At 33.7% G+C, this 26,130-nt stretch overlaps 2 protein-coding genes across 5 annotated transcripts in view; one reads left to right on the top strand and one right to left on the bottom strand.

Moving 5' to 3' along the window:
* Positions 1-10,989, bottom strand: part of LOC126828545 (WD repeat-containing protein WRAP73) — a 32,989-nt gene extending 22,000 nt beyond the window's left edge. Inside the window, exons 1-7 of the mRNA XM_056102421.1 lie at positions 10,603-10,989; positions 6,221-6,316; positions 5,974-6,030; positions 4,230-4,346; positions 2,545-2,617; positions 1,482-1,585; positions 1,169-1,255 (exon numbers count right to left, since the gene is read on the bottom strand). Of these exons, the coding sequence (XP_055958396.1) occupies positions 1,169-1,255; positions 1,482-1,585; positions 2,545-2,617; positions 4,230-4,346; positions 5,974-6,030; positions 6,221-6,316; positions 10,603-10,671 (603 nt within the window). The 5' untranslated portion in view covers positions 10,672-10,989. The remainder of the gene's footprint in view (positions 1-1,168; positions 1,256-1,481; positions 1,586-2,544; positions 2,618-4,229; positions 4,347-5,973; positions 6,031-6,220; positions 6,317-10,602) is intronic.
* The window catches only part of LOC126828544 (cellular tumor antigen p53), a 50,763-nt gene that overhangs the window by 5,398 nt on the left and 19,235 nt on the right, over positions 1-26,130 (top strand). For 2 of the 4 annotated variants that reach the window (XM_050558367.2, XM_050558366.2), the window contains exons 3-4: positions 15,001-15,138; positions 15,402-15,525. In XM_050558367.2, the coding sequence (XP_050414324.1) occupies positions 15,001-15,138; positions 15,402-15,525 (262 nt within the window). Of the gene's footprint in view, positions 1-11,185; positions 11,306-15,000; positions 15,139-15,401; positions 15,526-24,460; positions 25,026-26,130 lie in introns of those variants that run through there. The other 2 variants (XM_050558368.1, XM_050558369.2) reach the window with 2 other exon arrangements.

Genomic DNA, 26,130 nt, shown 5'->3' with positions numbered 1-26,130 from the left:
ACAATGGATCAGCTTGCCCGCAAACAATAAAACTTAACTCCAGATCAATGATGTGCAGTCAAGTGACCAATAGATCAACAATTCACCTTTACACTTCAATATTAACCTTCCCCATTTAATCTTAACTTACAACACTGGTGTTATTTTTAACATTTAATCATGTTTGACTTTAAAACTCCAGGCCATAAAAAAAGCTCTTGTCAAAAATCTAATAAAGATTACTGGTACTGTCTGGTAAATTCATAATCTTATTATCAGATGACTACAATAATTTTAAAACCTGATACCATATAAAGAATGTTTTATATCTGGAGGGAAAAAGGTTAAATACTGTTTAATCCTTATCCATAGATTCATTATTCTGTTTTGTCTTATCCATAGATTCATTATTCTGTTTTGTCTATCTTTTAATGGTTAAATATTTAATGTGTAAATGGTTACTACAATTTTTTCTTCTTCTGGAAAAGTTTCACTCAGTGGAAGTAAGGCTATGAGTGTAATGGATAAGTTACATTGTAATATTGCATATGTATTCACAAACTACTGAAAGTAAATATAATGTGCCTGAATAATTACAGATGGATTGCTCAAGATTTATCAGTTAATGTTTTCAGATTTTGGAGGGTGAAGGAGTAGTTACAGCACTACCCTAACAATACTTCCCTTTGCTCGACAAATAAACATTTAAAATAAACCATATACTCATAAATTAATACTGCTTTAATGAAAGCAAAACTATTGGTTTTGTCCATTATTGTACTACCAAAATTGTTTGACATGACCATTAATAATGACAATAAATCAAATTAATAGGATGGATTATCATATCAAAACTATTCTTGTTATTGACATGTGATTAGTCAAATATTAAACATGGACAGAATAACGAAATAATGTGATAAAGGGATTACCCTTATAACATGTTGAAAACAGACGTGGATTAGAAATTTAAACATTCCATATTTGATTCTAGCTCAGCACATCAGTTTGTGAGCTCCAAACCCAAATTATTGCTCCATTTAATGTGTTTACTATCTCTGCAATATGTGGTCCTACTTCTAAATTATTTAATTTTAGTTACAGTCATCAAATTTTAATTTATTTCAAGCCACCCCATACATAACACTAAAATTTGAAACATTCTAATTTTGGCTTGAAAAGTACTTACCTTTAGTTCAGACTCCCAAATGCATAAAACCCAGTCATTAGGGGACCAGTTTACACCAGCTAAATCGTCTGTATCACATTCAAAATTCTGAAATGTTATATTATAATGTACTTAGCTTATGTCAGAGTATACGAACCATACATTTATCAATGGCGATAGTATTAGTATAACTGTAAAATATCTGTCTTTGATCCCATCTAATACCTCTTTATTATATTATATCTTATTCGTATTATAATCAGAGAATAATAACTAATAATAACGATATTTAAGTGTAATAGAACACAGAATGAAAATGATGAGTACATTGTACCTTTAACAACGTCCAGTTATCGCAGGCAAATATACTAATAAAATCACTACAATCTCTCCGCTCTGCTAATGCCATAAATTTACCATTATTACTGAAAGCTACACCTGTAATATACATTGATCATTAGATTTTTATAATATCTAACAGTAAATAAATGTTTTAAAAATTTGCTTATTCCTAATAATATATATATTAAGTTATGTAACTGTTACACTGCACTGAAAGTGTTACTATTGACTGAAATGCTCTATTTGGGAAATGAGATCTGACTTTGATCCTGGAAAGCTTTATTTTTAGTGAATATCAGTACGATAACCAGTACAATAACCAGATTCATTCACAAATTTCTATTTCAAAATGGCATGGCTTAGACAGTATCTCGCACTTTCTGTGGATGTTTTGACACTGCTATTGGGATTAAATAAGCTATGTGAACAAGTAATTTAGTCTACTCAACATTTTGTTCTTGTTTTCAAGGTAAATGAAAATGAAAATGAAATGGGGTTTAACATCCTACTGTTCTGTTCAGACTGGGCTAATGAAGATGAGCATGCACCATGCAGTGTGCTATGAGGGAAATTTTGTCTGGACAGAGGTACGACAACATGCTCTTATATTTCGAATTACAACAGCCAGGAGATCTTTTACGTGCACGTTAATGTGTACACAGACCTTGGTTTTTCATCCCATCTGATTCTGAAAGACTAGACAGCTGTCCATGTCAGGAAAACCTTCCTGCACCACTGACAAGGGTAAAAACACTGGAAAATACCAATGAACTTTCTGGGCCAACACAGGGAGCAAACTCGCAACCTCTGGTCTAGCAAGCCTGGCTCCTGTATTTAAAGTACATGTCACTGTAAATTGGTGTGGTACACAAGACTATATCAAAAGTAGTACCAGAAACCTATTCCAAAACACAGAGAAAAACTGAAATTTCCTCTTGTTTTTTTTAATACATTCGAGTCAAAGACTCAGGCACAACAAAGTGTTAAATAGCTTCCCATGGCCTACAAATTCCATAGATATAATCATTTAATTTAATCATTATACCAGTACTTACTTTTTTCACACTGTTTAGGATATCGAATATAAGAAACAGATTTAGATAATAATGACCATACCGTTATTCTTATCTGAAAAAAGTTATAAAACAAGATGATAGATACTAATTAATATTAATTATAACTGGAATCAATCACATAGCTGCACAGTTAAATGAAGAAATATGTCGGAATTATCAGACCTTAACGGGGTGCTGCTACAAATAATAATACACATAATTTGATTGTCTCTATGCTCATTCTAAAAAGATTTAAAGTCAAATTAAGAGGGATTATAACCCATACTGTCATTAAGGAGCTTTTAATCCAAGGGCATAATAAGATTAAAGAAGCTCTAAAAGGATTATCTATAAATTTGTATTATTAAGTGGACTCAATATGCTGAGTGTATTTCTAGACATGATGACACTATCTAATTTAAATACAGGTGTTTTCCACTTTCTTAAAAGAGCATTACATAATATGAAACTAATCTTTTGAACACAATGAAAAATAAAATGTTAACTCATTCGAACTCAGTGTCTTAAACATGGTAAGTTGCTTTCTGTTACTGTTTTTGATATGAGGCTTGTTAAGTATGTACTTGAACGCAATTTCTAATTTTTTGTAACGAAAAAATGGATGATTTTTGTTCAACTATACCTCATAACCAAATAGCTAGTTTAGTATCTCACTTATTGAAGGGATGTGAAACTATCATTTTCATTGGATCTTTCGGTACAGTTTTATTGCCCTTAAATTCAAATGAACTTTACAATTGGTTGAGAATTAGCTGAGATAACGCATTTTTGGAAATGGGATAAATATTGGCATATTAATAAAATTGATAAACACAAATAACTTAGTCTCTCATTTTCAGCTGAAGTATTTTCAATCCCTTGTAAACTATGTTATAGTGAAAGATGGGTCTCTTAAAAGAAATATCACTTCAAAAATGGTTCAATTCTGTTCACTATTTACAAATATATGATGAATTGAAAATTTGTCAACACTCTGCATGCTATTCAAAGAGGGAACCATGGTGGCTCAGTAACTAAGGCACTGCCTGACTATAAAGGTGGTTTCAGATTCGATCCTGGTGTTGGTTCACAAAAATCCCCAGGATTTTCAAGCATAGTTTCCACTTCTCAATGATGTAGGAAGGACCACTTGGCAAGGAACAATGTTTAGTCATTCAGATGGGACTAAATCAAGAAGTCCTGTGTACCTATTGGTGTGCATGTAAAAGAACACTTTAAAGTTGGAATTTGCTGAAGAGTAAGTGGAAATGCTGCTGTCCAGGCAAAATTTCGCTAATAGTCATAGCACAGTGCATACATGGCGTATGCCCATCTTTATTAGCCCGGTAGGTGCAAAAAAAGAAGGATGAAACACAGTCAAAACAAGTCATCGACACATATAATATTCACCAAATTATTTTGATGAGCCTCTTTCTAATCCAGTTGCATCCAAGATGGGAGAGTTATTTGCTTTTTTTATTAAGTGTTAAATAATCAATTTAAGTATATATCAGCTGCATTAAATTAGATATTATCTGAAAAATGCAAATGATGATCAGCAGCTTTAAATTCTTCCAAAAATCATATTTTATTATTACTCTTGTAAATTTCAACAAAACATTGAATATGGTCATATTTTTATGTAACATAAACTTGGTAGTTCACTGGTGTTTGAGTTTGCTTACATTGAAATCTGCTGTAGTTAGAATATGTCTTCCATCAGGACTCCATATAGCTTTACTTAAACCTGCTGGTCCTTCATTTATTTTACATATCCATTCTGGTTGCTCTACTGACCATACCTACATTATGAAAACAGTATAATTTATGTGAAAAATTCAGGGAACCTTTTTCTAAAGGATGATCTAATATTTTTAAAGAGGCATTTTAGTCCTTTGCAAACCTACACAAGTAATATGTTTTTGAATTACTATTTGACAATATAGCTACACCAGTAGTATTAAAATTAGACAAATCTGCCATTACACAGCCTACATGTAGCTTTTTCAAGATTAATTCAATCTTAATAAAAATAGCCATTACTTGCATTCTATTTATTCTGGGGGTGGTGGGTAGCTGAATGGTTAGCACGTACGCGCTGTACCATAAAGTCTGTCATTGAGTCAACTGGCGTAGTTTCGAATCCCCAGTTGTACGTGGCAAGGAGTAGGTCGCCTGTCCAACCTCATGGGTTTTCTCCGGGTCCTCCGGTTTCCTCCCACTGCTAAAGACCCTTACGCGCAAGTAAATTATTGAAATAAAATTAAACCATATGTTAGTCCCAAAATGACCTAGTCTGAGTCGAGTGGATGTTAAACCTCATTTCTCTCTCTCCAATACAAGGAATATGATTATGGACAGGTTGATTTAATTAAATTATTTACACTTAAATGGGTTGAAAAATTGGTAAAAACACAAAAATAACTATTACTTGCATTCTATTTATTCTGGGGGTGGTGGGTAGCTGAATGGTTAGCACGTACATGCTGTACCATAAAGTCTTTCATTGAGTCAACTGGCGTAGTTTCGAATCCCCGGTTGTACGTGGCAAGGAGTAGGTCGCCTGTCCAACCTCATGGGTTTTCTCCGGGTCCTCCGGTTTCCTCCCACTGCTAAAGACCCCTACGTGCAAGTGAATTATTGAAATAAAATTAAAACCATGTGTTAGTCCCGAAATGACCTAGTTTGTGTCGAGTGGACGTTAAACCCCATTTCTCTCTCTCTCTCTATTTATTTTGATGGTCACTAAAGTAAAACAATAGACCTTTTGAAAGAAAAGTGCGTTCTGGACATGTGACAACAGTATCACAGAACTTTGACCAATTATAACTTTCCCATTATTGAATGCAATTTTTCATAAAGAAATATACTACGGAACAAAATGTTGGTATAATTTTAATTGGACTGGGATTGATTAGGAGTCATACATCCAAAGGTGGTTTGTGGACAATCATGCAAAATGCTTTGCTCTAACTGTGAAGGGGACTGTATTTTGATTTTGAGTTAGTGTGAATTATGAATATAAAAAAAAATAATCAATACACTTAGTTCCTTATCAAAAATGATAATGCCTCTTTATTAAAAATTAGTAAACTAAATTAAAATTAGATTCACAGACTGTAACTGAATTTGTCTTTTATCCTTTTCTTGCTGGTACATGTAGGCTTACTTGGGGTCCCAGTTTGTTTTTCCAAACAGAAATTAAATGGGTTCATTGATCGTAATAACTTTCCAAGACAGTCTATTAACAAAATTAAATATGATGAATCTTGGTGACTGAAAAGTTTAAATTAACATAGTCGATTGTGTGTTTGAAAGACTGAAATCGCCCTAAATGAAAAAGTGTAGGTTGAGTTGGTGCATAAACCTTAAATGGTAATTTGTAGTTTCCTCAATCAGAATTAAAACAAGACCAGTTTGGCAACTTACTTGAACTACAGATCTTTTAAACATAGCACATAGAATAAAACCAGAATCATTGGACCACTGAAAAAAATAATATAAGTATTACAAAAACTTTATCACATCACAATGTCTTTTCTCCCAATATCATTAAAATAAATAAAAAAAATTCATAAAGGCTGTTAAAGGAGAATGTTCATATAAATATGCCATGAACTATAATTGGTATTGATAGGAAATATTTTTTAGAAGTAATAATATGAAAGACATTCACCTCAATATAATTGATTGAATCAATACAGGAGAAAACATTTTCAATCTGTAAAGTGTCAGTGTTTCTTATGACTAGTCTGTAGTCAACCGCTGATGCCTGAAAAAAATTTATAATAACTAGTCCTCTACTTTATCTTTTTTTGGAATAAACCTAAAGACACAAAGAAAAGAAATAATAAATTGTGGTAAGCAGGTCACATGTAAACTTTTATTATTTTAAAGCTAAAAATATCATTCAACCCATATCAAATTAAATAAGTGTATATTTTGAAAATATTGTGACATTTTTGATAGATCCTTCACTTTAAAGTATACATACAGTCACTGTAATTGATTAAGCAAAGAAACAAATCAATTACCTTAAGTGGAGTGTATTCTTTAAATTACATGGTAATTACTTTTTATTAGCCAATTAAACAAAGATACAACACTCTAGGCCTATATATATATACTTTGATCATGTCTGCTCCACGGGTCCAACTATGTGGTTTTTACCACAAGCACTTCACTTTTCAACATAAAGCAAGCGGATTCTTTTTCCCAACGGGTTTTTTTTTCTATCTGCACTGATAATGCCAAACATCAGTCAGTTGGACCTCCTGTTTTAATTTGTTTTTATTATGACAAAGAGAGAAGATAAGCTGCCCGCTCTTATCAGTGACTTTTTGGTTTACAAGGACTTTTTTAGGGTTTCACACTGTGTAGCTTGTGTGAAACACTATTGTTTTTGTTCGGATTATTATTCTTATTATTATTTTTTTTTTCCATTTTGATCATATCTCAGAAACTACCTGTCGGATTTATCCAATATCTTCGGTTTCACTGGGAAAGTGGGTGTGACTTAGAGATTAAAGCTATTTTGAACGTTCTGTGACAATGCGAAACGTTCGAAATCACCGAAGTGGTTAATTTTTGAAATTTTGTCGTAACATTTACAATAATTGCCGGATTTTAACATTTGATACATTTTGACATAGGCAGAGACATGGCACGTAGCTACGGTTCCTCAGATTCTTGATTTTCGATGAATCTTCGGAGATATTAGGCGCCAAATTTTGAAAATTTAAATTTTTACAAAAAACTTTTTTATTAATGAATATTTTTTGATGATATTTTATCCAGGGCTAAAGGGTCGTCTGATTTGAGCGAAAATGTCAACAATTTTTGTCTAAATAATTTTCCTTGGCCGCTATTGGCTAATTCGGTTTTACGCTCCTAGATTCATTCAGAATCGTTCGATTTGTTTGAAACAAAGTTCATATTCTCCGTGTTCCAAAATGTCATTTTTTTTGTTACCGATAAAGTTTCCTGTCGACACCGGAAGTGGCATAATTTCAACAAAAACTATAATTTTGACAGTTCGGTACCACTTTTTGAAAGCAAATATTATTTTTTCAAAATTTGTTATTACCAAATCGATGCGCAATGCAAAGGCGCACAAAACATCGGACTCAGTTTTTTTTAATTTCGATTTCGTTTTCGGGCTATTTCGATTAAAAGGTGAAAAAAGGTGTAAAATTAAGCTATTTACAACCCACTCAGCGTCTTAATATTTTAAAATATTTCTTCGTAACTTTCATAAACTCGTAGCAACAATCCATATGAAGAGAATGTATGTGAAAATTAGTTTGTAATATGAGCAGTTGCCGAGAAATGGGTAATTTTGCATGAGTCACTTTTTACGCTAGTTTGCCTGTAAAAGAGTCAATTATTATTCGATTTTCATAAAAGTGACACCATTTGATGTGTAATGTCAATTTTAACTAGATCAAACCAATTTAACATTTTCAATGTCACCGGAAATGACGTAATTTGGGCAAAAACTGTATTTAGAGCCATTAAAACCAATAATTTATTCAAAGAGTCGTATTTGTTATTTGTTTAAAATTTTGATATTTGATTCCAATTAACTAATAGAATGAACACATACGATCAAATAGATATCACAAAATGGTTTCTAACTTGTTCAGTTGCGGAGAAACAGACGATTGTCAACAAGTAACTTTTCAAGGTTTTTGGTCCATAAAAGTTTCAATTATTATTCGATTTTCATAAAATTTCCAGTGTGTGATACCTAATGCCATTTACGATTTCATGCAAGTAATTTAAGATTTTCATTATCACCGGAAGTAACGTCATTTTGGCAAAAACTGTATTTTTAGCCTTCGAAACAGATATTTTATTCAAATGAGTCTGATTTGTAATGTTTTTAAAATTATGATATTTGATTCCAATCAGCAAATAGATTGAACCCATACGATCATACAAATACCAGAAAATGGTTTCTAACTTGTACGGTTGCAGGGAAATAGACGATTTTCTACAAGTCACTTTTCAAGGTTTTTGGTCTATAAAAGTGGCAATTATTATTCGATTTACATAAAATTTTCACCATGTGATGTCTTTTGCTATTTCTGATTTCATAAAACTAATTTAACATTTTCATTATCACCGGAAGTAATGTAATTGTGTCAGGATCACTTACATGTAACAAATGTATACAATGACTTGATTCTGCTGGATTTGGTTGATTCTGCGTACATTTTATTTGATGTGTGCAATGCTTATATGGAAAGTGACATAAGTTCAAGGGTAACGGGGCACCGGTGAAACCCGTCATTACTGCATCGCAGTTCTAGTTATTTTTGTGTTTTTACCAATTTTTCAACCCATTTAAGTGTAAATAATTTAATTAAATCAACCTGTCCATAATCATATTCCTTGTATTGGAGAGAGAGAAATGAGGTTTAACATCCACTCGACTCAGACTAGGTCATTTTGGGACTAACATATGGTTTAATTTTATTTCAATAATTTACTTGCGCGTAAGGGTCTTTAGCAGTGGGAGGAAACCGGAGGACCCGGAGAAAACCCATGAGGTTGGACAGGCGACCTACTCCTTGCCACGTACAACTGGGGATTCGAAACTACGCCAGTTGACTCAATGACAGACTTTATGGTACAGCGCGTACGTGCTAACCATTCAGCTACCCACCACCCCCAGAATAAATAGAATGCAAGTAATGGCTATTTTTATTAAGATTGAATTAATCTTGAAAAAGCTACATGTAGGCTGTGTAATGGCAGATTTGTCTAATTTTAATACTACTGGTGTAGCTATATTGTCAAATAGTAATTCAAAAACATATTACTTGTGTAGGTTTGCAAAGGACTAAAATGCCTCTTTAAAAATATTAGATCATCCTTTAGAAAAAGGTGCCCTGAATTTTTCACATAAATTATACTGTTTTCATAATGTAGGTATGGTCAGTAGAGCAACCAGAATGGATATGTAAAATAAATGAAGGACCAGCAGGTTTAAGTAAAGCTATATGGAGTCCTGATGGAAGACATATTCTAAGACAGGCTCCTTGACACATACAAGCGGTGTTTCAAAACCACGCCAGTTGACTCAAAGACAGGCCTTATGATACAGCCCGCATGTGCTAACCATTCAACCCCCCCTCCTTGTACTATTGGAGGTTAAATCTGTAATATAATAAACAACACCAACAACATGCCTGCTCCCACACTGATCCGCAGTGAATATTTGCTAGGCCGCGACAATCACTGACAAGGATGACTGAATGAGGCACAAATATTAACTTTTTTCCTTCAACAAATTAAATTCTAAAAGATCTTTTTCATGTATTAGAAAAATAAAGACATTTGAAGTATTTGTAGGTAAAAATTATTTCCTATTTTAGTGTAAATGGGTATTATTAAAAAAATGAGTAAAAGGTGCCAAATTTCTCACATTCTGCTCCAATCAGTAACATCTTATGTAAACAATGCACGCGCCATTGAGCCAATGATTGATGCCGCGTGATATGACGTCATGTGTTGAAGGCAGTCATCTTTTATAGAGATACTAGCAGGATACCCGGCTTCGCTCGGGGGTCATAACCCCGAAACCGGAAGTGGTACGTAGACTAACGCCACCTGGCCTATGTTACTACCCGGCCCGAGCTACCCCTATGGCTATACCCCAAATTTCAGACTCGGGGCAGACCTAGTGTAGCTGCCAACCCCAAACAGACAGACAGACAGACAAACGACAGGCACAAATATTAGTATAGATTAGAAGACTTTCGTAATACACTGTGAAACAGATTGGCCTGCTCCATGCACCAGAGATTAGCTATTAGGTTTGCACTGCGTGCAGACTTAAAAGTTGAACTAATTTTAAGAATTTGAAACTGAACTTCTATATCTTAATCAAATATATCTGACTCAGGTGGACTTTTCTAATCAGGCTGTTACTAGGCCTAATTATACCAAATAATTAAAACTCAACACATGTCCAGTATTTGTTTTTTGCCTGGTAAAAAATATGTAAATAAACGAATCCTTCAAGTTAAAACAGTCACAGTCAGTGCTTACCAAGTATTTTCCATCCGGCGAAAATCGACATAACTGTCCAGATTGGTGGAAGAGTTCAGAGAAATTCATATTTTATAGAAACATAGTCGTGTGTCTGTGTTTTAGTGTCACCAGTAAGTACAGAATCTAGTGTAGAGAATTAATAGTAGAGGCTAATGCAGGCAATATACATTTTTGACAAGTGTGAACACGCGAATGACACCATTTTGAAAGCAGCGCCAATGTTCTTTTCTGCGTGATACGAGTTATTGTTCTTATTTTAATTATTTATGCAAACAGTAAATATAAGCATAATCTTAAAATACTGATGCCTTTTCTTGATGTCAGCGAACTTTCATATTGTTCATTATATACATTTATGGGGATTCTCTGAATGAAAATTGACCAAGCGCAACATCTCCCGCCAAAAAATGACAAGCGCGTGGCTACTTGCGTAAAAGGTTGGCGGTGGTGCGAAATAGTTCCAAATTTTTTCGAGCAAGGTTATCTGCTGTGATGATTTATAAACTGTTCGATGCTATTGTTGTTTCGATATATTTGTTTTAATGTTTAAAATAATATATTGACTACTTAGATCAACAGATGAGTGTTTTGTTTTCATTTTGGTGGCGTATGAATTTGTTCATAAGTCATAGCATGCCGATTATCAAAACACGTGGTCTAATGTTGTCACGCTCAAGTGTCTAAAAACAGAAATAATCGGGTAAGAAATATATTTTTTATCTCAAAATTTGAAATAATTACAGATCAAAGTTATGTTTTCAACTCTATGCAACTATATTGCATGTTCGAGAAAGCCAGAATATAGCTGAAAAATGTAAGCAAGTAGGACAAGAAGGGAATAAAATTGGCTGACACCAACCCTACTCAGTGAGTACTGTCATATAACAAGACCGGAATGATCTACGCCAAGCGTTGTATTGCAATCACAATAAAACGTTGCCTAAGTGAATCCATTGACAGTTAATTTGTTAAGATTGGTCCCAGTATTCCAAACTTGCGTTCATAATGATGACTGAAAATAATATAGGCTAAAATTTATGCGAAGTTTTGTCAAAATCATGTCTTAAACTTAAAGTTTAGTCATTATTGGATGAGTTTTAATTTTATTCTTAGCAAGTTACTGCCAGAATTGGTATATGTTATGATTATGATAGTCACGATGTATTGTATTTACATGTCATGTTTATCTAATATTTGAGACTTATTAGGTGGTCGAATTGTACTACTAGTACTATACTAGAGGATTATTTTGTTTTGATGATGTCATACACTGACTAACATAGTGCAACCATTTGGCCCACCTGCCAGTTTAGGAAAGTACATAATGCCACTAGGTTACATATTATGAAGTTTTCACATGGTTAAAAAAATTTTTTGTACTTGTGCATTAGGGCCTAGTTAAAGGAGCTAAATCGCTAACATTTGGGACCTAGAAATTGACAAAAGTGGGTCGCAACGCATATAATACTGTAATATGAATGTATATAAACTGATTTACATTCAATGGTTTCCGTTTTTCCTCCAATTTCAAATCAGTTATGTTCGGTGAAATAAGCCAGCAGTCTCAAGCGAGTGCAAATTCCTAGCGTCTGGTTATTCCAGTCTACATACGCCGTTTGATTTGGTGCAATGTGTCTAGCCTCGTCCCTCGAGTCTCTTGATACAGCTGGGGCTGGAAGCGCATTATGGTACACGATTCGTGTACCAATGGTAAAATGTTTATTTTGTCGTATATTGGATATCAAAAGGCCATCTTTTTCCGGTAAGATCACAACATGAATGTTGACAAATAAATCGTGTTTTCAATGTTGAAGATTTTGGATGATATTGAGTTAGAGACTTAGCTACTTTAAGTTCAGAAGTTGTTGTACCTGCATATATATTTGAACAAATGTGGCCAGATCCTTCTCATTTATTTAGGCTTGGTTGTACACATGAATGTCAGTCAAGTCGCCCACAAGCAAAGTCATCCACACGAAAATCTGGTGAAGTTGTCCACACAGCATTGATTGACTAATCCATGCGGCTTAGTGACGTTAGTGTGTGAGCCATCATAAATTTTAAACGGATTTCTTCGATTATAAACAAACTACTTAACTTTGGTTATTATAAACTTCGCAGTGTATATTTTGCCGTCCGATGGTTCTTTACTTTATTTACTATTTAGCTGTCACTTCCATTTGACATGCGCAGTTGTCTGCTTCCTGGACTTAGCAGTTTTCGCTTTGGCAATTGACATGCGCAGTTGTCTGATTCCTAGACTTAGCAGTTTTCGCTTTGGCAATGATGCCGGCTATTTCAACTCGTGGCCTATTTTACCTCTGACATTAACCCATGACCCTATAAACTCATAACCCCAATTAACAAACCAGGGCTAGAAATTCGTCATTTTTTGCGAGAATCTAAGAGGATTCTCATATACATGCAATATTGTATAAAAAACAAAATGATAAAATTAAAACGATCAGATGGAATTTTTGGTAAACACTTCAAGAACGATGTGAATTACACGTTTATTTTCAGAATCAAACCTAAACTTGTAGTATTCATTTAGTTCCTTACTCCATTTCATACGCCTTTTGAATATTTTCCATATTTAATTCACCTACCGACTTGAAGTTCACGTCGGTAATATTCCTGAAAAAATTACTGTTTTCATTTATTTGATGAAACATTCGTGTATTATCAGTCGATGATCTAATATATTAGCATTTTTCTACTATTCTCAGTATAAGAAAATGCCATAGCCAAAATGAGCTGATACAGCACCACATGGCATTTCTTCATAACACAATTTGTAGTCTTTTGTTTATCACATTACTAACAAAAGTTTTTATTCATTGTGGATGATAGACAAACGGCACAATGATCACGTGACAACCATAACTGAAATTGCTATAAAATAAAATTCTGTACGACTATGATATAGTCTTCAATAATGTCTTCAATAATATTTTAAAAATTAAGCCTCTGTCAGCATGTGTGTATAAAATAAATGCTATTTAGAACTTGTTTTTTGACCTAATTCCAACCGATATGTCACATGGTTTTGGAGATTCTGTCGGGGGGGGGGGGGGAATATCCACAGTTTCTCTCTCTGTGCATTCAGTGTTCCATCAGAGGATTATATTCAGTGAAGATTTAAATTTACCTAACAACTGGTCAGTGAATCCATCAATGTATGATCCAGTTATTATTTTAGTATCTGCCGGTACCTGGAATACACACGGACAGAGCGTGGAAGATGTGCAATTCACAAAGCATGCCAAGATCGTCTTGATTTGACATGTGTCTTACTGAACCTATTATAAATAATCAGCAAGCTTTTTTTTTCTTTTTTTTTTTAACCGGATTATCAAAATCACTGTTAAATGTGCTAATTACTCGGATTGTGAACCACATATGGCCGATTCTCACTAAGGTATGACTTGTGGCTGACAAGCAAGTTGATTGACTTCTTAATCAACGAGTAATGATTAACCTGTTGTAATTTAGCAAAGTAGATTGATTTATGATACAATAGTGGTCGGTACATTGTTTTACCAATCTGTTAGATTAAACATCGATCGGCTAAAGCTGACAAAATACAGCCGATTAAGAACACTGCCCATGACTGACATTTAATAGTTGGACTGAGATTTTTTTTTTTTTAAGACCATTTTTACGCGAATCCTTGGAGATTCGCAGCATAAGCTCTTACAAGAATTAGATACAGAGATTCGCTTGTATTCATAGCCCAGCAAAAAATATGACAGTTGTGAACTACATGTAATCTCGGCCGTTGTGTACGAGTTAAGTATTAGCTGTGGACGATTTAACCATTAGTTGTGGACGACTTAACTGTGGCAAACTTTGCGTGTGGACGAATTAACTGGCACCCGTACATATGTAGCTAAAATTATAAATATTTCCTGCACTTTTATTATAAATGCCATAAAAGTGATCACATACATGTACTGGAGATTGCAAATATCAGTATATAGATTGAATTAATAAAGTTAAATCTGTGTCACTAGAGACATGAGCCACCCAATAAACGCTTTCAACTGGTCCCTTCAAACATCTGACCGACAGTTTTTTTTAACTTTTGCTTCCACATAAGCGATATCACAGACATCCCTCATACATGTATCATTCACTTTGTTTATAGTGCTCCTGTGGCTTACAATACCTGTTTTATTTTCTGTTGTCTGGGTGACTAGCTAAATATGTTGGGTTTTTTGTGCATTTATCTGACTCCATACAGTATAACCTCAGTGAAATAAAATAGGGTTTACTGATGAAGACCACAATTAATAAACTTAGTGAGTTACCTTTAAATTGCACCTCACGATTTTATGATCAGAATAATCTGATTCAAATTGATTTATCAATTCTATTTTGTTTTATTTTCAGGTATGGTAAATACCTCAACCGTGCCTGCACCATGTCATCTTCACAGCTATCCTCGGGTAGTGCTGCATCTCATCCACCTATGTCACAGGACACATTTGACTATCTCTGGAGTACTTTAGGCGATGTTACAACAAATGGGTATGTGTTTTATATATTAAAGATGATCATTCAAAATAATATGAAATTTGTGAAAGATTTACGCTAAAAATGAGGAGAAACCAGAGTGTTTATATTGAGCCGGCTAATGTATCTATATTCTTATTGAGTTTGAATTTATTTATTTTAATAAAACATACAAATACCGTATTGTAGATGTTGCAATGTTATGCTATCATAAGGGAGACAACTCTAATCATATATTTAAAATATTCTTAAATTTACTAAGTTCTATCAAATTGCAGAGAATTTACCCATATTAGTTCTCGTGACCTAGATTATCATTATGGTGAACAAGAAGAAGAAGGAACTACTTTTCAAGTAGATCGCTATGCAATTAGAAATCCAGATTCTTCCATTGGAGACATTGTAAGTTAAATTACCTAACGTTGATGTAAATTTAGACTTCCCTATTTTCAAAGTAATTATATTGTTACAATTATTATTTTTTGATACATTTTTCCCACCCCTGAAGTTGAAACTTGACATTGTCGAGATCTGTCATCATAACGCATCCCACTCTTTTCTCCCACTAATAAATTATACATGTACATGCAAAATATACTCCTTAAACCAGAATTATTGTATTGTTTGATGTTTCTCATTGCAATGTTAATTTGGATTTAAAATATTACATCTTTTGAAAGTTATCGACAAAAGATTTAATGATAGTCTTTTAACACTAATTAAGGTATCCTGATTTGAAATAAATATTGCCTTGATAATTGGGGAATGGGGATGTATTCAAACACGTCAACAAAGTGATTTTTGAGATGGGCATCCAGTGACCGCCCTAGACTCTTAAAACCTTTAGCCAAATTTTTAGCCAAATCAAAATTTTATTAGCCAATTCAGAAAGTTTTAGCCAAATATTTTATATCATTTTTATTCATATGTTTGTTAATTAAAAATGAAAATAAATGTTTAATATGTACTTATATAGTACACAAGAATATTATTTTATCTCCTTGTCCATGCAAAAGTTCACATTATTGAGAGAATGAATGCAGATGATTTAATTTACTCCATCGTCATAACAGAAAAGACACAACGATTCTTTTTAAAGATGGGTTCCCAGAAAAGTATTTATGGGTGGTTATTTCCAATAAAAGTATTGCAATTTTGGTATATATGGAAAGTAGAGATATCCAATCTTACTAGAAAAATACTGGATTCCCCGAAAAACACTCATGGAGCGTATACAGGACAAAAATGTAAGGGTTCCCCTAATCAACAGCTCAAGGATTATGACCTTCTGCACGCACGATGTCAAAGGTCACAAGCGAACATTGAGCGCTTGATGTACAAGTTGATAAACTTTATGAAGAGTTAGACGTACAATACTTTCTGAGATAAAATTGACGGAAAAAGACGCGGGTAGTAGATAATCCGAGAATTTAATTTGGATTCGATATTTGTAATAAATAGTAAGCGATTAAAGACAACATCGACTTATGTATGCAATGATTTCTCCTCTGACTCCCAAGACGTGACGTAAACATGACCTGGTTTGATCGAATTTTAATAGCAGGGCATTCCTTCGCAATATTTGAAGCATAATTATGACAAATTAATTAGTTTGAATATGTTTTTGGTCCATATATACCATTAAATCACCCAGTTTGTAAGCGGGAACCCATCTTTAAGACACCGCTGATCAAATGCTCTGACAAATTCAAAATTTATGCTTTCCGGTCCATCCATTTTTATAAGCATGAGGTCATTGAGGGTTAGCTCGACGGTCTCGGTTAAAGGTCTAATTTTTGTCCACATGTTGATGAAGCCAACGAAGGACTTGCGTCCGAGATGACACTCTCACTCACGGAAGTAGATTCTGGACTAACATTAGTCGTAGGAAGGAAAAAGGAATCTATCCTTGTTTTGGGTTTACTAGTATTAGTTGTCATTATTGTGCGTTTTATTTATTTGCTGCGTAAGTAAAGAAAACTTGTAGTGAAGTGAATGTAAACAACGCAGTGCCACACAAAAGGGGGTAACTGTGTTTTATAGTCTCGAGACTCGATCTTTCGGTCGTTTTTTAATGCGTAACATTGGAACATTGACTGATTTGCGACTTATAAGATTGAGACTAGAGTAATTAATGTACTAAAAATAGACACTCCATCGAGTCTATCGAAAGAAGCGTTGAACGAGACGATTTCAAGTTTAATATTAGCATATTTACGAAATAACACTCTCTAAAATTCATTCGCCAAATTTTTCGCAGTATCATCACTTTATTCGCCAATGAAAATAATTGTCGCCATTGGCGAATGTCTAGGGCGGTCACTGGGCATCGATCAGAATGCCAGGTTTCGATGTGCTATATATGGAGCATTGACAGCAAACAGCTCTGGCTTCTGTATCAATTTGCCCATCTTCATTAGTCTAGTATTATAGGAGCAGAACAGTAGGATGTTAAAACCCATTTTATTTCATCACTGTATCAATGATAAATTCCGTTGAAATAATGACGATTAATACGGCTAATAATTATCTTATGTGGTTCCATGTTAAATTAATGAAGAAAAATATATCTCAAGAACTTTTGGCAGTATGCCATACATAGTATCAGTACCATAAGTCTTAAATTTAGATTAAATTATAGAAACATAGATTGAATTCAGTTATTGTTTTGTGTTTATTTTAATGCATACAGTATCAATTTTAAGATGCTTAGATTAAAGATGGAGGTGTTAATTTCCAGAGTTCATTCTCCATGTAGATACATGTATAAATAAATTGTTCTTTTCAAATCCAGGTTTTCAACACCTGTTTTATGATAGGTAGGCTCAAATTGTTCTGTCTATAAGGCCGTGGTTAATTAATTGTTTGTTTCTCATGACCTGTGTTTGTGAAATATACATGCTACATGAGGTAATTATTTATTATTGAGATGGAATTTAAAAATTTTGAGTTTAATGCTGTTTCTATTTCAGTTACTTCTAATGTCGGTTACTTTGGTCATTGAAAACCAAATGGTAACTGGCGTTTTCGATTTATTCACATTTAATAAAAAAATTTATTGATTAAAATATATGTTGCAAAATAGCCGGGCATCGGAAGACTTGATCATAATACATGTAATTGGTCTAAATTATTAGTAATACAATGTACGCTTCATCAAAGTATTCACATTTATTAGTATCTTTGTATCCTTTTGAGACTGTGTTTATAGAGTGCCGTGGTTAATAAAATACCGTGAAGTAGTGTCAATTAGTCAATAGGCTTACCTCATGATCGAGACTATCTCAGGCAGCAGTTTTGGAACCGTTGGTCACAGAGTGCTAGTCACGTCAATAAAATATTTAATCACTAATTTAAAGACATTTATATCTTTCCGTCAATTTTATTATCCCGCGCCGAACGAAGTTAGGGAGGGATATTGAAATGGGGTCCGCCCGATTTCGTTTCCGGGGCATATCTCATAAACCGTTCAAGATATCTTTCTGAAACTTTGGGACACAATAACTTTAGTTCTAATTCAGTGAGAGTGAGGACACTTGGTGTATAGTTTTATCATATTATTACCTGGACTAAGTTCGATGATGAGAATTGTCTGCTTAGGCAAAGGAGCGATAAGCAATTTGATTGGTCAAGACTTTGGAACATAACAACTCTGCTATTAATTGAGGTACATGTAGAATGTATAAACTTGATGTAGATGTTCATTAGGTGAATGTCTTGACAGTTCAATGAGCTAAGCAATTTCGTTGGTCAATGCTTTAGGACAAAATAACTTTGATTCTATCTGATAGTGAGGGATGAAACTTATTGTATAGTTGATAATCAGTTTGATTGCTTGATACTTTTGAAAAAAAAAAAAATGTGCGATTATTTAATGTGTCATCTATTTATTTTGGGATTTCGGCGGGGGACATCATCCTCACTGTTGGCTTGTTTTTATACGCCCACATTGAAATGTGGCCTTATATATTGGTGTCGCCCCTGTCCGGCAGTCCAGCGTCCTCAATAGCTTGTGGAGGCTCTAGAAGCCAAAGTTAATATCCGATTGACCTGAAATTTATACACAGTGTTTAAGGTCTTGAGAAGAAGAAGCTTATTGATTTTCAGCGATTTCCGATAATTACTGCCAGAGTTATGGCTCTTGATCACTTAAAAAAATCTTGTCGACGCTCTAGAGACCAAAGTTAATATCCGATTAACTTAAATTTATACAGTGTTTAAGGTCTTGAGAAGAAGAATCCTATTGATTTTCAGCGATTTCCGATAATTACTGCTAGAGTTATGGCTCTTAATCACTTTGAAAAATCTTGTAGACACTCTAGAGGCCAAAGTTAATATCCGATTAACTTATATTTATACAGTGTTTAAGGTCATGAGACGAAGAAGCCTATTGATGCTCAGCGATTTCCGATAATTACTGCCAGAGTTATGGCCCTTGATCACTTTGAAAAATCTTGTGGACGCTCTAGAGGCCAAAGTTAATATCCGATTGACTCTAGAGGCCAAAGTTAATATCCGATTGACTCTAGAGACCAAAGTTAATATCCGATTGACTTTAAATTTACACACAGTGTTTAAGGTCATGAGACGAAGAATCCTATTGATTTTCAGATTGATACACAGTGTTTAAGATCTTGTGACGAACAAGTATATTGATTTTCAATGAATTTTTATGACTTGAACAGCTAAATCCATGATATTAAAAGTTTTGTATACAAAACATTAGCATGGGGCAGAACTTTATAAAAACCAAACAAATTCTAATGGTTTTCTGATAATTACTTCATGCTCTTAATCAGATTATAGTGTATTATAAATGTTTCATTACCGAAAAAAGTAAAAATATGCGACAACTCTTGTTGACTGCCCGGACGATTTAGCTGCTGTGGGCGTATGTTTCGTTGCCTGGCAACCTATCTTTTTAATTATTATTAATATTTTACATTCAGCTCCTTATATTGAAAACTTTTCAAAGTGTCTAATAAATCTAGTGAATTTAGTAGCCTACATGTATATGTAATTTAGACTATTTTTTCTGAGTCAGACTTCCAGTAGATCTTTAATTTGGCTTATTATAGTATAAAAATGTCTCATCTGTTAAGGTTGGCATTGTATATTTTTGACAGTTCTTTATCTTTAATCAATAAATTAGAATATTAAGAAGGATTAATATGATATAATTTGAAGGGTAATAGGATTTATGTCTAGCTACTGATATTTGTCATTGAATATAATAAGCTAATTAATGGTGATTAATAACTATAAAATTCTATAAGGGTACGTATTTTTGTGTTGCTAATAATTAGGCTTGCAGCTGTAAAATTTAGAAAAGGATTAATCAAACAAGTATTTTTAAATGCCCACATTTTCATGTGGACGTATATTGTCCTTGCCCCTGTCCGTCCGCACGTCCATCCATCCACAATTTGTTTGTGGACACAATTTGTAGACGAAAACAGTAGTCTAAAGAAAAAAAATATTCATTCATTCCTTCTGCTGCTTTACGCTAGATAGAAGCTACTTCTTGGGTTTACGGGATACAAGTTAACACTGTGTTTAGACTTCCTGCAATGAAATTTATTCATAACAACCTAGGTCATGTATATTCACACTTACTGATTGGTTCAATAGCAGTAGATTATCAGAATGAGGCAAACAACCTTGGCGGAATTAATGTTAGATGTTTTTATTTTACTTTTTTCATTTGTGTTGATTGAGCAAAAATGATAAGTGGGAGGGCCGCGGATTACAGGAGTAGTTATACACAAATTTATTCACCTCAAACAATTTGCAAATCGAAAGTAAGATTTCATACTCGGCATACAAAGACACTCATAAACATTGAAATAAGTAAGAAATTATGAGTATAAACTTTTGATGTGATTTTGTTCAAGAATTTCACGTTTCCGAATTATTCAAATACATGTAGTATATGGATAGCAAACAAAAGTATTCGATCACAGATCTTGATCGATTTTCAACACTAATATCAAGACTGTGGACCCTATAGAGGTCACAATTTTTATCCGATTTTGTTGAAACTTGAAATGTAAGTTTATAACCCAAAGATCTCTGTTCCTTTCGATATTCGCGCATATCGGACCGTAACTTCCTGAATTATGGCCCCTGATTGTGCAAAAAATCGTGTTTTTAGCTTGTGGACCCTATAGAGGTCATAATTTTTATTCGATTTAAAAAAACGTATTATTATATCACCGTTACACCCTAAGGATGGCTGGGTCGAATTTCGTGAAAATCGGCCCAAAATTGACAGACAAAATGGCCGCCGTTCGTTCTCAAATAGCTTCAAAATATGGTATATTAATATCAAGCTTGTGGACCCTATAGAGGTCACAATTTTAATCCTATTTTGATGAAACTTGAAATGTAAGTTTATAACCCAAAGATCTCGGTTCCTTTCGATATTCGCGCATATTGGTACGTAACTTCCTGAATTATGGCCCCTGATTGTACGAAAAATCGCGATTTTAGCTTGTGGAGCCTATAGAGGTCATAATTTTTATCCGATTTAGAAAAACGTATTATTATATCACCGTTAGACCCTAGGGACAACTGAGTTCGAATTTCGTGAAAATCGGCCCAAAACTGAGAGACAAAATGTCCGCCTTTCGTTCTCAAATAGCGTAAAAATATGGTATATCAAGGTTGTGGACCCTATAGAGGTCACAATTTTTATCCGATTTTGTTGAAACTTGAAATGTAAGTTTATAACCCAAAGATCTCGGTGCCTTTCGATATTCGCGCATATCGGAACATAACTTCCTGAATAATGGCCCCTGATTGTACGAAAAATCACGATTTTAGCTTGTGGAGCCCATAGAGGTCATAATTTTTATCCGATTTAAAAAAAAACGTATTATTATATCACCGTTAGACCCTAAGGATGACTGAGTTCGAATTTCGTGAAAATCGGCCCAAAACTGACAGACAAAATGGCTGTCCTTCGTTCTCAAATAGCGTAAAAATATGGTATATCAAGGTTGTGGACCCTATAGAGGTCACAATTTTTATCCGATTTTGTTTAAACTTGAAATGTAAGTTTGTAACCCAGAGATCTCGGTTCCTTTCGATATTCGTGCATATTGGACCGTAACTTCCTAAATTATGGCCCCTGATTGTACGAAAAATCACTTTTTTAGCTTGTTCTCTATCCATCTCTCGAAAATGTGGGCGTATCCCACTCAGTCATAAACTTGCATGTTGTAGAGCATTTCCTACACTCTATTTTTCAAAATTTTCTTGGCTAGGTCCCCAATGGACTCGCTACTTTGGTGCTCACAAGGGGAATTTGTTGAGGTTCGCAAGTCCGTTCGTTTGACATTCTGTTCTCTAGTCGGATAAACTAGTGATCAGGCGACGGACGGTATCTGGTCAGATCTATTTATCTCGACGATCGGTGCCTGACAGAATACTGTAAGACAGCATTTCCAGCAGTCTATTTTTCAAAATTTTCTGGGGGAGGACTCCCTACTTTGACGCTCTTGAGTGGGCTTCGTCGTGATTCGCAAGTCCGTTCGTTTGACACTTTACCTCATCGATCAGTGCCTGAAATACTGCCAGGCTGCATTTCTGGCAACCTGTTTTTCAAAATTTTCTGGGAGAGGCCCCCTACCCCTAGTTGAAGCTCGTGCCTTTGCCCAGCTTTGCCCCTCCAATCACCGACGGCTGGCGCCGCCACTGCATAAAAGTATGCCTTCGAATTTTCAGTGATATTAATCGTATCGTAGGCTATGAATCATGATGCGCATCGAATCGTGGCCTGACGTATTGTTGCAGCCCTAATTGGTATACATTTTTTGAAAAATTATTAATTGTAAAAATGGATAATAGAGACTTTGTTTTTTATCGTACCGTCTTTAGTAAGAAATTACTGTTCTGCTCCGTGTGGACTAATGAAGATGGGCGTATGTCATACAGTGTGCTATGAGGGAAATTTTGTGTGGGCAACGGCACAATGGCCTACTCCTATATCGAATTCCAACTGCCAAGGGATCTTTTACGTGCTTGTCAATGTATACACGGGAACTCGGTTTTTCATCTAATCTGGACTTAAGTAATGATGATCAAGGCTAGCCTGAAATTCAAAAGCTAATATCTTGGTTCAGAGTGGAGCAATTTGACTGAATTTTTCAGCATATTCTATTTACGTTATCTTTTTTTTAACTATTATAATTATAGCGAGAGCTGTCAACTCTTTATCCAATCTCCCATAATGCCCCTTTAACTTTTAGTTAAAAGATGCATTACATGTATGTAAGAATTAAATCTGCCTATTGTAGGTCTTTAGTTTGGCTTCAAATGTTATAATAAACTATTATTTAAACATTTATTCACTTGACAAGCCTATAATTAAATCATTTGCTTGATAAAGACAAGAGTATACTTGTCGAAACGTCGCTTAGTATCAAACTCAATAATTGTGTATCCATAAAATTGTACCTTGTGTTAATATGTTCAATTACTAAATGCCAATCAAAGAAGACAATAATAAACAATCTATGCCACATCTTGTGAAAATTACAAACAGTGATAACTTTGCTGAGAATAAAGTAATTTGAATGAAGTTTTCAATATATTCATATTGTATTATCTGGTTTGGAATTAGTACATTTATAGTAAGAAAGGCAAACTATTTATCTAAATCTTACATAATGCATCTTTAAGAAAACAAAATGAAAGTATCAACAGTAGATAAATTTTTGTGAGTGTTTATGTAATCTAGGTCAGTATTTGGAATTTCCATATAATTTTGAATACAATATTATTCGAAACTAATATTGTAATACATTTATTGTTTTGGTGAAAGTAATCTTTCCTCGTTAACATCTTTTGTTGGTAAAAAAAAAAAGTTACGTACATGCATTTTATAGTGGCTATAAAATACATGCACTAGGTTTGAGTAAGGGCCTCGATCTTTCTCAAAGAACCAAGTTAGCTATATTAATGGTATGGATTAGTTTGAAAGATTATTATACCATGTTTAGTACCAGTTTACACATGAATTATTTAGTAGATCTGAACTATTCTACATAATGTCATACAGTCATGCCTATCATTTGATTTTAGTTGGATCAATATTTAATTAAGTACTGTTTTGTAATAATGTCATTTCATCTTTTGTCTAGATGTATAATGTACATGTGTTTAATGTGCATATATGTTGCTTGCAGATGTAGTCATTCTACAGAAATAAATGAATTGAAGAAAGTAAAACTATTATCTGAGGTCTGGAAATGTGCTTTGAAAGTTTGAGTTGTTACATGTATTTAAAAACAGTGAAAATATTAGGCCAAATTGATTGAGTATATTGTTTGAAAAAGATTTGTTCACCCTCTTTAGTCGATCAACTTATAATAATAGGGTATTACATGTACCATAAAGATCAAATCATAACATAACATATCTACAGTAATTGAGCCTTTGGCCTCTTATACACTGTTTAAGTTGTCACCTGGGATAGAATTGGACCGTTACAGTGTGTGTTTGTAGTCATGGAGATCTCAATTGATTATTGACAGTCGGGCCTATTGACAAGTTTACTAGTCAGCCCTGTCCCATAAGCTCTATACAAGTTAAGCGCACTCTGCTTGGACTGTTCATTATCATAATAAATTCCCCTATACCTATGACATATATTATAATACAATACTAATGTAATCCAGCATGCCTGTACTTGTTTCAATAGTTTACCGCGCAGGGCATGATTAGGCTTGTTATTCAGTCTACCTTCAATCTTGACTTTGTGATTAATTTATAGAAAATGGTTTGAGATAAAAGTTAAAATTTGCTTTGGGAAAGTTTCTTACTAAATTTTTGGATATATTGATCAAATTCCGTCCAGAATGATCAAGGTGGAGAGAACTGGGTTTACAACCTATCGGGTAAGTTCTTTTCATCATGTGTTGGCATGTATATTTTGACATATAAAAATTTCTGTTGTCAAGGTATACAAATCAGTACCTACTTTCTCAACTCAAAATAAAACAATGGTTGGAGTCATTTTAAATGACATGATTTTATTTGTAAATTATTATTTTAAGTGAGACATTTAATCAATAATGGTACCTGCAGTATTTATATTGAATGTAAATTTTCTCTATTCCATCCACTGATAACAAAATTCCTGAAGAATGACTCAATCTGAAATTCCTTAGTTTATATACATAATGACAATATATAGACTGTTATCTGATACATCATCAATATCATCAACTCAAATGTTTTGTGAAATGAATTAACAAAATATCTCTCGATTCTAATTGTTACATAATCTTCATCCATTGATGTTCAATTCAGGTTACTCAAGTTAATTGGATATTTTTACGACAATTAATGAAATATATTTTGGTACCAGTACATAAAGACCTACACTATATAAATTAGTCATCTTTGTGTTGACTGTTGATGACTTTTAAGTTGTCAGAAAATAATATATACCGCCATAAATTTAAAAGAAAAATCCATTTTTGACATATATAAACAAATTAATTGTTGATATGTATATTGGTCTCTAAAATGTGGGAACAGGTGACAAAGTATATAGACATATTTGTAGTATGTCACAAGAAAGCAGTAGAGTAGATAGATATACCCATTTGTCTATTTATAAATCTTACCTCTACTGTATATTTACTTTTCTTATAATTTCTATAGAACATATTTATATACATGTAGGTTAAGTGTGTTTAGAATTTAATAATAAATTATGTAACTGGTATCGGTATTTGCCTTGTAGTGAGATGAAAATTTAATGTGCATGTATCACATTTATTAAAGTATGGATATCAAAAATGTATTGTTTTGAGGTAAATTTCACGGACTGTTATATGAACATAAAAATTGCTTTCATTAGGAATGGACTGGCTTGTACAGAAAAAAATAGCATAGAATTATTATATATTAATTTGTGTTCAATGCTTAAAGATAGAGGTGGGAAATAGTTAAACTGCAAATAGACATCTATACTGTCCAGAACCATCGAACTGG

Source organism: Patella vulgata, chromosome 7, assembly GCF_932274485.2.
Source record: "Patella vulgata chromosome 7, xgPatVulg1.2, whole genome shotgun sequence".
Classification (NCBI taxonomy): domain Eukaryota; kingdom Metazoa; phylum Mollusca; class Gastropoda; family Patellidae; genus Patella; species Patella vulgata.
Note: the sequence above shows the minus strand (reverse complement) of the source record. Positions and strands in the feature narration are given on the sequence as shown.